We start from the raw sequence: 17,919 nt of genomic DNA, 5'->3' as shown, positions 1-17,919 counted from the left end.
TCGCATCCCTGTAGATACGAGGGCGATCTGACGCGCCCGGCCCGCCTGATAGGTTCAAAACAAAAGCCTCCAGGAGTTCCCGGAGACCTTCCAGACACTATAATAATATAATTCGAGGATAATCGGTGGAAATTATTTCATAAAGAGGCGCTTCGGATCAAGGTAAGTTCCCAAGTAGTTTTGGCCAGCCTCTGTGCGCTGCTGCGCCCCGGACATTTCATTTATCTTATAATAAAAGTGGTTGTCGAAAGGGTAAATTAAACATCTTAATGCACATTATATACATTATGGCATACACAAAACACACAGGTGTTTGTCAGTTCCAATAAGCTTGTTATTGACTGGCGAACGGAGCTTAATAACAGCGAACCATGTTGCTTTCACTATCCCGATCCGATCCCCCTCCCCACTACACTATACCCCAAAAACAAAATCAACCTGTTTTCTAACTGTAATTGCCCGGGCGCTTTCGTTATATTATTACGAATTCAATAAAAAATGCTCAGTAGTGATGCGTTGATAAATTAGTAGGCTACACACCGCTTTGTCTAACCAACAGGATGATAACATGTTCCTGCTGCCTAGATATAGAGGCAGATGCCGAACAAAGCTGGGAGTAATCGGGGGACTTGTTGCATCGGCGGGGTTTCATTCTCTCTGTGTACTGTGTGTGTTGTGTAGTGTTTAGGACTAGGCCCGGTAGGCCTGAATAAAAATACACCATCCACACCTAATAGTAATTCTCACTGATGATAGTCTACTCTGCGTACAATAATTACACCGTTAGTTGCCATAATTGCTAACGCGTTCAAAATCTGTGGCCAGGGCAAAAAAATAATGGCATTTAGATTTAGGGAAAGTTGTTGCAGGCTAGACCAGAAATATACCCAGTGCTATTATATTAACCAAATGAAGTTGGTAATAGCAAGTGTAGGGAAAACCTAAAGGTATTTGGTTAACAATGATTATGCAAAAATACAGGTTGCGTTCTATTTGGAACGTTTATCACAACGTGAATGCAAGCAATGTGATGTCGTAGCCTAATGGTAGAGCTTTACCTTTAATACATTTTGTCAAAACAAACCTTTGTTAGACTGAAATGAGGTAAGGTTGTAACTTTAATTTCATTTTAGCACTTAATTTGAACACTGAAATTGCGTTAAATATATACAGTAAGTCTACACTATAGTTCCATGAGCTTAATTAAATAAAGATATGATGTCAAAATGCCTCATCTCGAAAAAGAAATATGTGGAGAGAGGGGTGTTGTCATTATTGTAGACTACTGCTTTTCAATGTAAATTAGAAATAATATATATCTGGAAATGATTTCCAAGAATGCAGTTATGTGTTGTTCGCCAAAGGATGAGTTTCATGATAGTCTGACTTACAACTATGCACATTTGTCTGACAATATTCTTATTATTTGTATCATGTCCCAGGAGGAAAAGTGGAAATGACATCCTATTTGAAGTTAAGAAGATAGCATTCATCCCCCTGTGGCGGTCCTGTGCAGTTCTTCTGACCCTACTCCAGAGAAACCACAAAGGTTGGTACAAGCATCATGTCCAGGCTCACATTTGGTTGTCATTGCAGCAAAGCATTATGGAACATTGGAGTGCACTACTTTGTGCAGCTTATTTGTTTTATAGCCTATTGTAACTTTTGGGGTAAAGAAGAAGAGATTACACTTGTGGGTCCATAAGAGTGTGGAAACAGAACATTGCGAGGGTCATAGTATACACTTTTATTTATTTTTTATTGCAAAGGTCTATAAGAGTGTAGAAATTAAATAGAAAAGTGCTCCTTCTTAGAGCACATATCGCAAAGTAAATTGTAGAATCTGACAGAAACACCTTGATCAGATATGATGAATACGCTGTAGTCATGTGTACTGATTTGCTTAAAAGGTTTTGCAAAAAAAAAAAAAACACACAAAGTTGCAGATAGTCTTGACATTATTGACATATTTATTTTGACTGTACAACCCCATACAGTTCCAGAGTTATTGGCCAAAATGTGAAGCGGCCTGTTATAGCGCCACCATGAGGAAGATTTGGGAAAATGAGGGACAGAGGACAGTTCTTCTTTGGCCTACTGAGTGTGCGTGCACAATTTCACGCCGATCAGTCCAGTGAGCTGTACCTGAGAAGATGGACAGACAGACATTGAACAGACAGACAAAAACACAGACGGTCGGACATGGGTGCAAACATAATATGCAGCCTTCTCCTGTTGGAGAGGGAAAAAAATCCTTACAGGTCCATTAGTTCTATTTCTATTTACACTGTCAGACGTTAAATTAACAGTGACAATTTGGCTGTCTAAGCTTGTCATTGTACAAAGCTTTATCAGTCACACTGGACAAACAAATAGCCTCCCGCTCTTCCCTCTCTCTCTCTCTCTCCGTTGACATCTGGTTTGAGTGCTCCATGCACCTGTAGAGACTGGGGGAGGCGTGTGTGTACATGTGTGTGTGTTTGCGCGCGTGTGTGGGGTGGGGAGGGGGTAGTCGAGCAGAATGCAAATCCAGGCGTTTGTTCTGGGCCTAAGCAACACAGACTGACTGACTAACGACCATTTGGTGTGTACACGTGTGTACGTACGCGTGCACGCGTTAGTGTGTGCTTGTGTGTGTGTGTGTGTTTGCCTCGCTGTCCAGGGCCAGGCCCATTGTTAAGAGCAGCAACAGGCGTTGGTGGTTGAGGACGCACCATATGGCTTGTGTGTGCTTTTACCACAGCCAGTGTGTGTGTGTGTGTGTGTGTGTGTGTGTGTTCGCGTAGTTAACCAATGCCTTTACAATATGGTGGAGGATCTGCGAGGCGGCTGCTGTCCTTTCTGTTCTTCCGTGTTTCATCTGTCGTCTTGTTTCCAGAAACAAAATCCGGCACGCAGATTTTCAGAACTGCGGGATTAGTCGACTAATCCCGTGGGCATGAAATGATGTCTTGTGAAACACAGATGTAGAGCTACTTATTGTGTTCCTTCCTTTATTTAAAAAAAGAATATTCATAGTTTTTGTTTTAAAAAGTGGAAAAAATTGGTTTGAGAGATATTTTAGCCGGGGATATTTGGTGTTTTACACTACAGTACCGTGTTACTGAATCAACAGGTTCTCAGTGTGTGCGACAGAATGTGTGGTGCCATGATGTATGAAATCATACTTATTTTTCTTTCTTTTTTTTTTTTTTTTTCTTACTGTATTTCATATTTTCAGAGATATTTGGAGAATTTGTAAGGAAGCTGGGGTAATATAAGGTGAATGTGTAGTAGAGGTATTCTTGTTGGTAATTTGTTTATGCATTTTATTTACCGACATGCAAATGGTTCCGAGTGAGAAAGGGAGAACACATGACAGATATGATAGATATTGTGTTCAACAGACAGACGGTCGTGTGTTTTTCAAGAGACCGTGCTCACATGTAATGAAATTTGGGAGGGAGGGGTGGGGGGGGGGTTTATTAGGGCAACAATGGTGTGTATCGGGTGGGGTGGGGGGACTGACAGGGGGCACGGGGTGGGCGGAGGGGTTGTGGGCTTTGTTTGGGAAACTGGGGAACAATAGCCTCCTCCTGGGTGTTTGGGGGGGAGGGCTGCTGGCTACTGGAGGCCAGTTGAGCCTGTGCTGGCTTGCTGGTTTCCCCGTCTGCCTTCACCTGCCTTCCAGTCTGTCTGTCTGTCTGTCTCTTTCTCTCTGTGAGTCTCCCAGTCTCCAGCGAGCAAGTCTTCCAGACCAGTGGTTCCCAAACTGTGGGTCATTTGTTTTTATGGGTCACGACTCGAGTAAAAAATCCCATTTTCTTTTCCTACGTTTAAAATATATATAAAACAAACAAACAAATTCCATACAAAGAAAAAAGATTAAGAACTAGTGAAAATAGCCAATATACAAGCTCGCAATGTGGTGTGACGAGTTGTGAGGTACATCTACTATTTTCCCATTTGTACACTCTCAGAGTTAAATTAACATTGCTTTTACAATATAAACGGGGGTCCCAGAGATAGAAATTCCATTAAATGGGGGGTCCATAGCCTATATTGCATATCAAACTGGGGGTCCTTGAAATGAAAATGGTTGAGAATCACTGCTAGAGCCCTAAACATCTTCTCTTATGCGGGTCCACGGGGCCAATTAGTGTCAATTTGGGGGTCCTTGCCATGACAAAGTTTGGGAACCACTGGGCTAAAAGGCTTTGGGAACCACTGGGCTAAAAGGCTTTGGGAACCACTGGGCTAAAAGGCTTTGGGAACCACTGTTCCAGCCTGCTTGTGTTTTGACAGTCAAGACGGACACAGTTAAAAACAAAATCACTGCAACGCGCCAACTGCCTGCATGGGAAGTTGAATCAACCTCTGATTTCCTGGTCTCGGCAGGAAGTGCACAGGAAGTCCAGATTACAACCACTTCTTGCTTGCCCCTCTGAATGGGAGCACATGGGGAATAAGGGAGTGTCCCTTTGCCATATTCTCAGACGGAGTTTACTTTATTTGAAAACATTCATTTTGTATCAGCCGGCGCTGTAAGTGAGATACTGTACATTTAAATTTTTGTGCAACATTTTGCAATTACGGATATAAACAAACTGACACTTACACCATACCTTCCTTTTTCTGTATTATATAATCCATTGCACTCAGTTTTGTGTGGACTTTAAGGGAAGTAGGTTTAGTGACTTTTTGCCGTTTCCATCAAGAACCGCCAAAATGCATTTTTGTTGACAAAATCAACTGTAGATTTTGTCGACTAAAATCGTATGATAGGTAGTCGACTAAAACAGTTAGGGTGACTAAACTATGACTAAAACAATATTTACGGAGAGCACAGAGGATGTTGCCGAGTTGAACTCAAGTCAATCTTCTGGTGGAGGGGTACTAAAGTACACTGTACTGCTGTACAGTACAGTGGAAACATAAATTAAACGTGGGAAGAGCTGAACTGGTTAAAGAGGGGTATAATTAATGCAAGATGACGCTACATTTGGAAAAGCGGCATTAGATATCACTTAGCACTACGGTTTCAGTAAACGGAAATCTCGGATCGTTTGGTTACACGAGAGACTAGGGCACGATGAAATATGTATGTAAGACACCAATCTGTTCATCAGTATTATAGTAGGCATTCAGTGTCTTGCTCAAGGACACCTTTGACACTCACCCTTGGGTTGCCGATGGCGATCATCCCGGGAACCTTCCGGTTCCGGTTCCGGAACCTTCCGGTTCCCAAGTGGCCGCTCTATCTCTTCCCGAGCCAGTGGCTGGTCACAGATATCTGTCTCACCCACCATCCACTTTTTTTAAAGTAAATATTTCAGGCGTTTCATTGACGGTCACAGTGTAGATGGGAAACAGCAACGATGTATTGTAGATCATCGGAAGCCAGCATCGTAAAAATCAAGAATCTGATTACAGTTTAGGTCTGACGTCTGAGATGATCATTATGGTTAGCAGCAGGGGAGATGGGGGGTGTAACCACATGCTGTTGGTCCCAAACATACTGATTTTAGCATCACAAAAGTCCTAGTCTTTCATAATAGATACCTCTTGTGTGATCATTAAGCAAGTTAAGTTATACGTATACTTTGGCTATAAGTTGGTTGTTTGAATACTTTATTAGATAGAAATGTAAACAGTACAGAGTAGACACTTGGTCTACTCTACTCTAAAAGGATAGCACCAAAAAGAAGTCCTTGCAGTCTTATTTCCATTCTGGTCCTATGTATTCAATTTATAAACATGAAATATGAAACATGAATGGTGAGTCATGAATCATGAAAAATAACAAAATTCAATATCTTCACAAAAAAACAACTACTGTATGTACAGAGTGGAGGGGGAAAAGGGTGTTGTAAAGATGGGGGGGCGGGGGTTTGATCACCTGTCTGAGAGAAGTGATCATTTCCTCCCCCTTAGGCCTGCTGAAAGGTGGATTTTCAGGACTTGTTTTAAATTTAAAGGATGCCAGTGATCTGCATTTTAAGGCCTATACCTCTTTTTCCACTTGTAGATTTAATCTCTGTTTCTGAGCAACACTCCATACTCCATACTAGAAATCACACTAGCCTTCTGTTAAAAATACGTTAAATGACGTTTTGGTCGGGCTGACCTTTATTTCATCTGAGGAAGGTCAGCACGACCGAAATGCCACAAAAAGTTTAGTTTCTTCTTCTAACTATAGTAATGTCTGTTATGACATCTCATTTCTTTCCTGGTGTGTTGAAGCTTCACTCGATTGCAGGGCCTATCAGACTGTCCCATTTGTTTAACACCGGGGAAGCATCTTTAAGTCACTTTAGATTTTAACCACTTAAACCATAATTTTATAATGTGGCTATTGAACAATAGAAGATATATATATAGAAGTTTATCTGCTATTTTTGAAAAATGTGTGAAAATCTTTGAATATTTCTTTTTTTTTAAGTGAACCTTTTTTTTACTAAAATCTTCTTGCTTCTGGGAGGGTCCCTGGAACAAATATTTTGAGATGGGGGGTTGGTGGCCACATATAATTGTTGGGGTCCTTAGCATGAAAAAGTTTGAGCACCACATCATAGCAAGGACATAGTGTAGAATCGGCCAGAGGTCTTAACCCATTCTGACCGGGCACCCATTTTGGTGTTAGCATCATGTTATGCTTTACCTATTGAAAAATAGCAGATCTATAAGCTCATATCGCGCCACCGAGTGGCGCGATACGAGCTTGTAGGTCTGCTATTTTTGAAAAATTCGAAGAACGACTGACATTTTTAGAATCTGATCTCGGGTCAGAATGGGTTCATCAGACCAGTGTGTGTCCAGTGGAAACCTCGTATGAATCTGATCTCAGGTCAGAATGGGTTAATTGTGTTATGTAACAAGTATGTGCTCTCAGTGTGCTTAGCCTATCTAAATAAAGCCTATTGAATTGTACAGACACGGCCGGGTGATCAATATTTTACCGTTTTACAGCACAGACCTACTGTTCTGTTTCACTTAGCCTTTTCTGGTCCTTGACGTTTGATCGTCATGGATCACAACAGTGTTCTGGGTAGAACAACAACAGGGAGTGGTTACCGGTACGTTTAGTTACAGTATCTTATTTGATGAAAATGTGTCCTTGCTCAGCCATCAGATAAGAGTTTTCCTTTGTGTATCCCATTCCCAACCCGTATTTGTCTGTGCAAACTGCAAAGCAATACTAAAGTTTTACTGTAGTTAATGTAGTTTAACAGACAGCAAAGTGAGTGTAGGCCATAGCCATCATCACAAATGTGATGAGGTCATCACATTTGGGCAACTGGCTGTATGGCCTAATTTAGCCCAAGTAGTGTTTTTTTGTACAAAACTAATGCTTGGAATGGGTTTAGAATCATGAAAAAAAAACCTAGTTTGACACGTCACATGCTACTTAACCCATTCTGACCTGAGATCAGATTCATACGAGGTTTCCACGGGACACACACTGGTCTGATTAACCCATTCTGACCTGAGATCAGATTCTAAAAATGTCAGTCGTTCTTCGATTTTTCAAAAAATATCAGACCTACAAGCTCGTAGCGCGCCACTCGGTGGCGCGCTATGAGCTTGTAGATCTGTTATTTTTCAATAGCTAAAGCATAACATGATGCTAACACCAAAACGGGTTCCCGGTCAGAATGGGTTAAAGCATGATGAATAATTTGCTTTGGTTGTTAATGGTACCCAACTTTCAACCCCTGAATTCACCATGATCCACTAATTAATTATTTCTTTGACATTTCTTTATGTTATTTGGATGACCCTAAGGACCATAAAGAAACCTTGAACGATTACTATTGCAATTTATTTTGGTTCAAACCTTAGATTGACTGGCCTATTATTAAAGCGTGTTGGTATTGTCCTAACCTAACCTAAGGCCACAGTTTTGTTTATCACGACAGAGTGAGTGTGTGTGTGCGTGTGTGCGTGTGTGCGCGCAACTGCGCATGTGTCTATGCGAGAGTGGGCACACACAACCCCCCCAGGATGATCCAAGATGAAAGCCAAGTCTGACTCAGCAAATATGGCTACCAGTGAATCAGCAAAGACATTATGTAGACGGAGAGAGAGACAAAATGCCAGGAAAAACCCTTTCAACATCATATTTCTAGGGAGGAAGTTAGCACTTCACTATATGAGACCTCTCCAATCTCAATCTGCGTCCAATTACCGCGTGGCACAAAGGTATGGACGTGCATGTGTTTGTGCGAGTGATCTTTTTTTTTGCGTAAACTCTGAGGAGGGGATGGTGAAATAATGAGGAGAGCATGCTGTGAATCACAGCCTCTCCTTAACCCATTCTGACCTGAGATCAGATTCATACGAGGTTTCCACTGGACACACACTGGTCTGATGAACCCATTCTGACCTGAGATCAGATTCTAAAAAAATGTCAGTCGTTCTTCGATTTTTCAAAAATAGCAGACCTACAAGCTCGTAGCGCGCCACTCGGTGGCGCGCTATGAGCTTGTAGATCTGCTATTTTTCAATAGCTAAAGCATAACATGATGCTAACACCAAAATGGGTGCCCGTTCAGAATGGGTTAACTCCTGAAGGAAGTCGTCTCTCTCACTGCCGCCTCCCCGTTTATCTCTGAATGTGCAACAGAACAAAAGAACAGTCACTTGTTTCTCCACTTATGATTCTGTAAGTGGCGTTCTTGGACCGATTAGGTATGTAGGTTAACACGAGTATAAAAATAGGAATATGTACTGGTAAAATCATTCATCTATTTTTGGCGACTGTCGACTTGTCTTAAACTTACTCAACGATAATGTACTTTGAAAAATACTAATAGTTTCCCAAACACTGGGTCGGGACCCGTTTGTGTGTCGCGGACCAATTGTTATGGATCACGAGTCACTACACAAGTAAAAAATACACACTTTTACTTTCCTACATTTAAAAAGATATATATATTTCAATTTTGTTTTTTTATATATTTTTTTCAAATTATTTTATAATTATAAAACAAACAAATCAAATACGGTAAATATAAGAAATTCTGTGAAATAGAACTAGTGAAAATAGCCGATCCACAAGCTCACTGTGCGGTGTGAAGTGACGCGTTGTGTGCTTGTAGATCTGCTATTGTCACTAGTTTGGGTCCTGCATGGGCAAACATCTGATCTCTCTGTCTTTTGTGTCTCGACCTGAAAAGTTTGGGAACCACTGGTCCAGATCATGGAAGCCACGTCCAAGTTTTACGTAACTCTGTAGTATACTTTAACCTATTTAGGACTGAGACCAGATTCTACGAATGTCTTCTAAATTATGACAGTTTTCAGAAAAACCTATGTTTCTGTGTCAGTGATTCTCAAAGACCCCAAAAACGATAGTAATTGGCCGCCGACCCCTATCTGAAAATACGTTGTTCCAAGGACCTCACCCAAGATTTGAGTTAAAAATGTTCGCACTGAAAGTATATATATTCAAAGATTTCACAATTTTCCAAAAATAGCAGATCTCCAAGCTCGTAAAGTGGAATATGACGAACGCATCTGAGATTAAGAGCAATTCTGTTTGGTGGGCCTATTAGAGGCCATATTGTAAACACGGCAAAACACTGCAAAGTGGAACAATGTTTGCTTTGAGGATTACGAGAAAATCCTCTTGTATTAAAGCGTGTGGTGTGTGTGCTTGTGTGTACTGGAATACTGGAAGCGGTTAAAACAGATGCAGTTGAGCCGTGACAGCCGTCCAATAACAGAATAACTGAAAGGAAATAACGCTTGCGATAAAACGATTTAACTCGTATACCAACAAGACCCCCCCCTGAGTGACACACGCGCACACGCACACTTTGGCCCTTTGGTGAAACAGACCCTCATCATGTGTGTGATCATTACTGTTCATTGCATGATGTCACTGGATATATCAAAGGCTTATAGTTCCGTGTACATGTGTACACACACACACACACACACACAACTGGGATTTCATATATTGTGTGTAAAACATTCCACGCAAATTGCTGCTCCCGGCAGAAAATCAGGTTTAAGCGTTTTGTCGAACTGCTCAAAGTGGCGGAAGATCTGAGGGCGGAGCTTACTAGTCAAAGTGACAGAAGTGTTCCCCATGAGTCGAGGCACAAACAGCTGAACTCTAAACATGTTTTAAATGGCCATCCACCTTCCCTATTATATATATATATATATATATATATATATATATATATATATATATATAGCCCCTCCTACAGGTTTAATGTTTGTTTTTAGTTTGTTTTAAAAAAACGCCGTTGACAATGAAGGGAACATTTACGTCATATTGTCCCTCATTATGTCACATTGTCTCTTTGTTGTTAATGGCATTTAATGTTTGTGTTGTGGCACCGTTTGTTTTACATCACCATCACCTAATGCACAAGAGTTAGAAGACTTTAATATATTAGCGCCCCTCACTTCACACGAGTGTGACTTTTTTTAAACACTTTTTTAACGAGAGAGAGAGAGAGAGAGAGAGAGGGGGAGAGAGAGAGAGAGAGAGAGACGGTGGGGGCAGCTGCAGGGTTGTGGCTGGATGCCCATTGTCTGTTCTCCTGAGAGCTGGCACTGAGAGCATTATGCCTGCTGTCCTAACTGGAGTGGTCTTCAGGGTGTGATGGTGTCCTATAGCTGGAGTGGTCTACAGGGTGTGATGGTGTCCTCCTATAGCTGGAGTGGTCTTCAGGGTGTGATGGTGTCCTCCTATAGCTGGAGTGGTCTGCAGGGTGTCCTCCTATAGCTGGAGTGGTCTGCTGGGTGTGATAGTGTCCTCCTATAGCTGGAGTGGTCTACAGGGTGTGATGGTGTCCTCCCATAGCTGGAGTGGTCTGCAGGGTGTGATGGTGTCCTCCTATAGCTGGGGTGGTCTGCAGGGTGTGATGGTGTCCTCCTATAGCTGGAGTGGTCTGCAGGGTGTGATGGTGTCCTCCCATAGCTGGAGTGGTCTGCAGGGTGTGATGGTGTCCTCCTATAGCTGGAGAGGTCTGCAGGGTGTGATGGTGTCCTATAGCTGGAGAGGTCTTCAGGGTGTGATGGTGTCCTCCTATAGCTGGAGAGGTCTGCCGGGTGTGATGGTGTCCTATAGCTGGAGAGGTCTTCAGGGTGTGATGGTGTCCTCCTATAGCTGGAGTGGTCTTCAGGGTGTGATAGTGTCCTCCTATAGCTGGAGTGGTCTGCAGGGTGTGATGGTGTCCTCCTATAGCTGAATAATGAAACTAGGGAGTAGGGACCAAACATTTTGCTGAGAGACAGAGAGAGACAGAGAGAGACAGAGAGAGAGATGCAAACAGACGCATTCCCTGTGCGCTACCAGAGTAGCTAGAAGTCAGTTTGAGTTTTATCTGACAAATTCTTCTCTTCTCTTCTCTTCTCTTCTCTTCCCACCCACCCACCCCATATAGAGGAAAAAACGTCACAATGCAATGCTTCGTGATCTTGTCGATCAGCTATTTTCACTATTTTATATTTATATATATATATATATATATATATATATATATATATATTTATATATATATATAGTTGTCCCGATTTATTTTAGTTGTCCCGAGTATACAGTTATTAAAAAACCTTACCAAAATAACGTATTGTTATCATCACACAGTGACATAGCGGTGGCAGTAATGTGGGCTGCACATGTGATGGGAGAATGCACTGTGCTGTGCATGCAGCAGAGGTTTGTAATTGCACTGAATTCCTATTTAATGGGATGCTGGCAAATGATCTGTACATGTGATGGAAGAGTGCACCGCTGAATGCAATGCATGGTTACAGCTCGATGAAACGGGCAAAAATAAATGGAGAAAATACATTTTTATGTACCCATCTCCCACCCGTAAAAAGGGTTCGTTAAACGGACCAATTATTGTATTGAATTTGTGCATGTCCAAAATTCCCAAGCATATACTGTACCTAATATGATAATTAACAGAAATGTTGGACCCTTTTGGGAACATGGAATTCAGTATGTATTCACTTGTACTTACTTTTTACATCACTTTTCTTTTTGTAACACTCCTTAAGAGATGTTGTGAATGTCTTGAACTGTTCCTTTAGTATTAATCGCTGATCTGGGAATGATTACGGGTTGTCACAGACTATAACTCTTCTTCAGAGGGGAGTAGTTCAGCACTCATTTAGTGGTCGAAATGGAACTTATTTTTTTCCCACAGACTGCGCACACACACACACACACACACACACACACACACACACACACACACACACACACACACACACACACACACACACACACACACACACACACAGTGTCACACACACGGAGCGCTTAGGTTGATTCTGCTTGGTAAGCAATGCCATCATAGCGCACAAAACCCCAGATTAATTTGAAGTATACTCCATCAGTCGCCTCTTAACACGTGCGAGCACGCACACACGTGCATGCCCGCCCGCCCACGCGCGAGCACACACACACACACACACACACACACACACACACTGCTGCTAGAGCGACAGACTAGAGGAAACATATGCTGTTGCTGGGGTTCTACAATGAAGCCTGCTGGATGAATGAATCCTTGTTGGGATGGAAAACCCATGGGGGAGGGCAGGAGGAGAGAGAGAATGGAGGGAAATTAGTCTGGAGAGGGGAGGAGAAGAGATAGATAGCCAGCAGATTTCATCCATAACACGCGCACACACAACCATGTGTTATGGACCATAACACATGGTTGTGTGTGTGTGAGAGAGAGAGAGAGAGAGAGAGAGTGAGAGAGCCATGCTTGCTTCCTGACAGAGCAGCAGTGTTTTTCCCCCAGGTGTGTAAAACATTACAAGCCTTTCCGTTGGTCCACACAGAACTGTTAAACTGAGCTGAAACGTGTGGATGAGGTTTAATCCTCTGTGTCCAAACTGTTGTTGGCTACTGTATGTGTGTGTGTGTGTGTGTGTGTGTGTGTGTTGTGTTCGTGCACCACAGTGCAAGTGAAGTGTGAACAGCATGACATGGCGAAGTGACATGGATTTGCCCAAGGAATTGGCAGCATATGACTTGGATGGTGTGTGTGTGTGTGTGTGTGTGTGTGTGTGTGTGTGTGTGTGTGTGTGTGTGTGTGTGTGTGTGTGTGTGTGTGTGTGTGTGTGTGTGTGTGTGTGTGTGTGTGTGTGTGTGTGTGTGTGTGTGTGTGTGTGTGTGTGTGTGTGTGTGTGTGTGTGTGTGTGTGTGTGTGTGTGTGTGTGTGTGTGTGTGTGTGTGTTGCATCAATGTTTACAGTTATCGTGTAATTAAGGCCAAGATTCTGCATGCAGTCTTTAAAGAGTTGTGTGTGATAGCAGTCTGGTGCTCTGTCTGTCTGTCTGTCTCGTTTTCTTAAGCCTGATTTATGCTTCCTATTTACTTACCGAAATATGTGTTCAGTGGAACACATATTTTTTATTATTTTATTTTATTTTAATTTCTTGTGAGAGTGTCGTAACATAACGTTTGTCATACTCATTCACTGCTTTGTGGATGTGGTAGCAAATTACTTCCACGGGTTTCATACGAAACACACATTTTAACTATCGCAAAAATAAATAAATATTTAAATATTATATATATATATATATATATATATAACTTCGCATGGATGCACCTGGGACGTATCCTCAGTGATGTATCCTGAGGTCAACAGGGTTTCGGGTCTACCAACATCATACCCCTCACTCAGGCGACCCAGCCGGGGTTGATCAAATCCCGATTCACGTCTCAGTAGCTACCCTCGATCAGTCCATCAGGGAATGAGCAAGGCCACACAATCCGTTGCTCCGGAACTACTGCCGGGACTGGGAGAACCAGATTCTGGTGCATATATATATATATATATATATATATATATGTGATTACCCCTCCAAAGCTGGGGATGGGCCTAGATCCGTTTGAAGATCAAAGCTTGTTTTCAACTAAGCTGAGCTTTTTTTCCCCCCTCTCTTTTTTATGTTTCAGATTTCCGCTGACTGTCTTGGGATCTTCAATCAGCACACCGAATCATCTACGGACCTACTACCGTTCCTTGCTACATTCAGCGTTGAATTCAAGGAGTTTTGGGGCATTTTGGAACAACCATCAACCAGCAGATGCCAATTGGCGGTCAGTTGGGTAGCTGTCTTCAAAAGAAAATAAACGGACATAATTGAATTCTGTGTCCTAAGCTATATCGCTTGCGCTAGGGGCCATTGCAGAATTGCCATAAGGTATGAAATAGGTTAACCGCTGGCTTTGTCAACCTTCGGCTGCCCTAGTATAGTGGCAAACCAACGGCGTCCGTGTTGAGGCCGAAGACCTTGTGAAGTGAAGACGGGCTATAGCGTTAGCGTTAGCCACCAACATGGACCGCAGTAGCTGGAGTGGGAGTGAAAGCGGGGGGGAGGAGGACATGGACAGAGAGAGTGACTCTGGAGGAGACAAGACGTTGGACGGGGACCCCGAAGGGGTCTGGAGTCCAGACATCGAACAGAGCTTTCAGGAAGCCCTGGCCATCTACCCGCCCTGTGGACGGAGGAAGATTATACTGTCGGATGAAGGAAAGATGTATGGTGAGTAACCGGGAGGCTATTCTCTTATTCTGGGGGAGGGGGGGTGGGGGTGCCAAAAACAGCTGATTTTATAAGCTCACAACCAGCCACGTATTTAACCCATTCTGACCTGAGACCAGATTCTAAAAATGTCTTCTACATCCTGACAGTTTTCTGAAAAAGCTATGTTTTCTATGTCAGTCGTTCTTCGATTTTTCAAAAATAGCAGACCTACAAGCTCGTAGCGCGCTATGAGCTTGAAGATCTGCTATTTTTCAATAGCTAAAGCATAACATAATGCTAACACCCAAAAGGGGTTCTCGCCCAAAATTGGTTAATCTTCTAAACTGTAACTCCATCTAATATGATGAAGATAATGAGGCTAGTAACTATGCATGGGGAGTTAAAGATGGAGTGCCTGTGATATTTGCAATTTTTTTCTGTTTTGTATGTGTCTATAGAGTTAACCCCCAGAATCACGGCATTCACCCCATGCTCACCCCAACACATCTGTCTGTTTTTACTAGCCACCGTTTTGGTGGTCACCTTATCACCTAAAACTGGAGTATGTATGAATAGGCCTTCAGTGTTTACTTTGGATGAGGAGGACTGCGAAATCTGACCAATAGTATTTCACGGGCTGGTATACCAATGATTAGTGAGCTATTATCTGAGTGAGCTGATGGCCCAGATTTGGTTCTTATATACTTACAGCAAATGAAAATGTTAATTAAAAAAAATACATTGACTCAACAAAATTATTTAATGACATAACTTCTCAAACATGTTTTTTTAAACTCAGTTTAATTTAATTAGAAACTGCGTGGAGTTCCCAGCGTGCAATAAAATGAGACACATCATGACATAGCTGATGCGTCTGAGAAAAGGGGCATTTTCTTTTGATCTGCCTGCATTGTAGAGACCCAAACAGCCCAGGACGATCAAATGGAGAATAATGAATATTGGAGCTGATCATTGATTGACCTCCAGCACTCATGTGTGTGCACAAGTATGATATACTTGTGTGATGATGTCATACACACACTGTGTGTGTGTGTGTGTGTGTGTGTGTGTGTGTGTGTGCGTGTGCGTGCGCACGCGCCTCTATGAGCAACGTCTCGCAGGACACGGTGTCGGCAGCAGAGGGAGAGAGGCAAGATGAGACAACAGAGAATGGGCAATGGAGGCATGCTAGGAACATCAGTGTGGGTGGAATGCGCGCGTGTGTGTGTGTGTGTGTGTGTGTGTGAACTATCAGACAGGGGAGCAGATGGTCCTCTGGCTGTCACCAGCTGCGCTTCCACCCTTCTTTCTTTCTCTCTCTCTCTCTCTCTCTCTCTCTCTCTCTTTCTAGCTCTCTCTCCCCCTCCCCCCCCTCTCTCTCTTCTCTCTTTCCCTCCTTTTCTGTCTCTCTCTCTCTCTCCCTCCTTGTTGATATAAATTAAGTGTGTCCACAAGCAATTTCTTTATGATAGCGCTTGCGGGTTATATACGTATTTGTGTCCCTCCTGTTCTGCCCTGTGTGTTGATGTGCAGTCGGTTGAAATAAATAGAGGTTCCCCTCCCGGAGGATGAGACAGCTAGGTTATAAAAGAAAGACATGTAGTTTATTAGCACAGTAAAACCTTGATTGTTAATTTGAAACGGGTCTGCCACAGAACCTCTTAAACGAGATAAAACATTGCTTAGCTGAAAACACATCAGGCCTTAAATCGCCTTTCTTGAGGGGCGCTAGCCTCTCCTATGTATATGTCCAGCTTTGAGGGTCTGTGTAGACACAGACGTTGAAGACAAAAGTGAGGACAAAAATTGTGATTGGCCAGAATGAGATGATGTATGATGATAAGAGCGCCCCCTCACTTCATCACACCGGTGGGATTTCGTCTTTTCTTTTTATCGTCCTCCGGTTTTCTTTAAAACAACTCTTCTTTTTTCATTCTCTATAATGTCCTTCCTACATTAAGTTAGCGGTTTTCTGACAACCATGTCCTTTTTGGCAGCCTCGTTGAACAGTGTTCTTTCTGCATTTAGTGGCGGTGCAGAGACGCATTCACACTTTCACAGAGAGCGGAAACATGCACACACTACACACTACATACTACACACTACACACACACACACACACACACACACACACACACACACACACACACACACACACACACACACACACACACACACTACACTACACACAGTGCTGCAGGAAGAAAGGATGGATGTGTGAATAAAAGCGGCAGAGAGAGAGAGAAGGAAAAGGTTAATAATAGGACTATTATCCGTTCCAATGGTACTGTACATACTGTAGGTTGGCCGTAGACGGCTATAGGTCTCGTGGTGAGGCGCTTATACAGTAGCATCATACTTACAGATCTATTGTATGGACCCCGATAATGGACACTTCAATGGGAATTGAACTTCCATCCATCATCCTTCCCTCATGGACAAAATATTCATTTTGAAAAAGAAGACACAACATACAATGACTAACTAAAGTTGTTGTGTGTGTGTGTGTGTGTGTGTGTGTGTGTGTGTTATTGGCAAATTAGTATATATTATATATATGGCATAGTATCTAGGGGATATCAAGTATGATTCCTACATCATATACATGTGTTTTGTTAGATATATATAATCTTATTATATATATATACCTGTGTGTGTGTGTGTATATATATATATATATATATATATATATATATACTCTATATATGATGTCACATGCTCCATCCCTGATGATGTCATGCTCTCTCACCCCGACCGACCAACCAACACACACACACTGATGGGAAGTGCACGATTCCATAGTTAACTGTTAACAATAATATAGTACAGTATATAATTGTGACCGAAGGTCACAGTTAAATATGGAATCGAACACCATATATGGTGCCCAGGTCTTGTGACATCATCGGGGATGGAGATGTGGAGACTCTGATGTCATAGTAAATGCGACCTGCTTTTCACAGTTAAGCCCATATATGGAGATCCCTGATGTCATCACTAGTATTGGCCAGCTCTACATCTAACCTCAAACCCTTAGATCTCCATATATGGATATATTTCAGAACCTGTTCTGACATTCCATATGTTGAACCTTCCCCATCCATCCTTCCTCTTCGATGTCTCCCTTCTGACCTATACCTGTCCATTCAAATTTCGAACTCTAGATGGCCCCAAAGTTATTAGTGTGAAAACCAGGCGAAAACTAGAGGCCTACCTGTCCATTCTAACTCTAGACGGGCCTGCCCCAAAGTTAATAGTGCAGCCGCGCCTGCCAGCCGGCGAGAAGTAGAGTAATTTATTATATCTTGCTTTAAACATAATTTGAAGAATGTTATAATTGACCATATCCATGAACTTCAAAAGGCGTGATTGTAGAAACTGTGTGTGTGTGTGTGTGTGTGAGTGACTGTGTGTGGTCCC

At 42.4% G+C, this 17,919-nt stretch overlaps 1 protein-coding gene across 3 annotated transcripts in view; it reads left to right on the top strand.

The window, feature by feature from the left end:
- The window catches only part of tead1a (TEA domain family member 1a), a 43,865-nt gene continuing 25,946 nt past the window's right edge, over positions 1-17,919 (top strand). For all 3 annotated transcript variants that reach the window (XM_080761697.1, XM_080761698.1, XM_080761696.1), the window contains exons 1-3: positions 1-162; positions 1,443-1,549; positions 13,928-14,517. In XM_080761697.1, coding sequence (XP_080617823.1) covers positions 14,310-14,517 — 208 coding nt within the window. In that variant the 5' untranslated portion in view covers positions 1-162; positions 1,443-1,549; positions 13,928-14,309. The remainder of the gene's footprint in view (positions 163-1,442; positions 1,550-13,927; positions 14,518-17,919) is intronic.

The sequence above is a fragment of the Protomyctophum bolini genome (assembly GCF_963924005.1).
Source record: "Protomyctophum bolini genome assembly, chromosome: 4".
Classification (NCBI taxonomy): Eukaryota; Metazoa; Chordata; class Actinopteri; order Myctophiformes; family Myctophidae; genus Protomyctophum; species Protomyctophum bolini.
The sequence above is the reverse complement of the archived record's forward strand: the minus strand, read 5'-3'. Positions and strand labels throughout refer to the sequence as shown.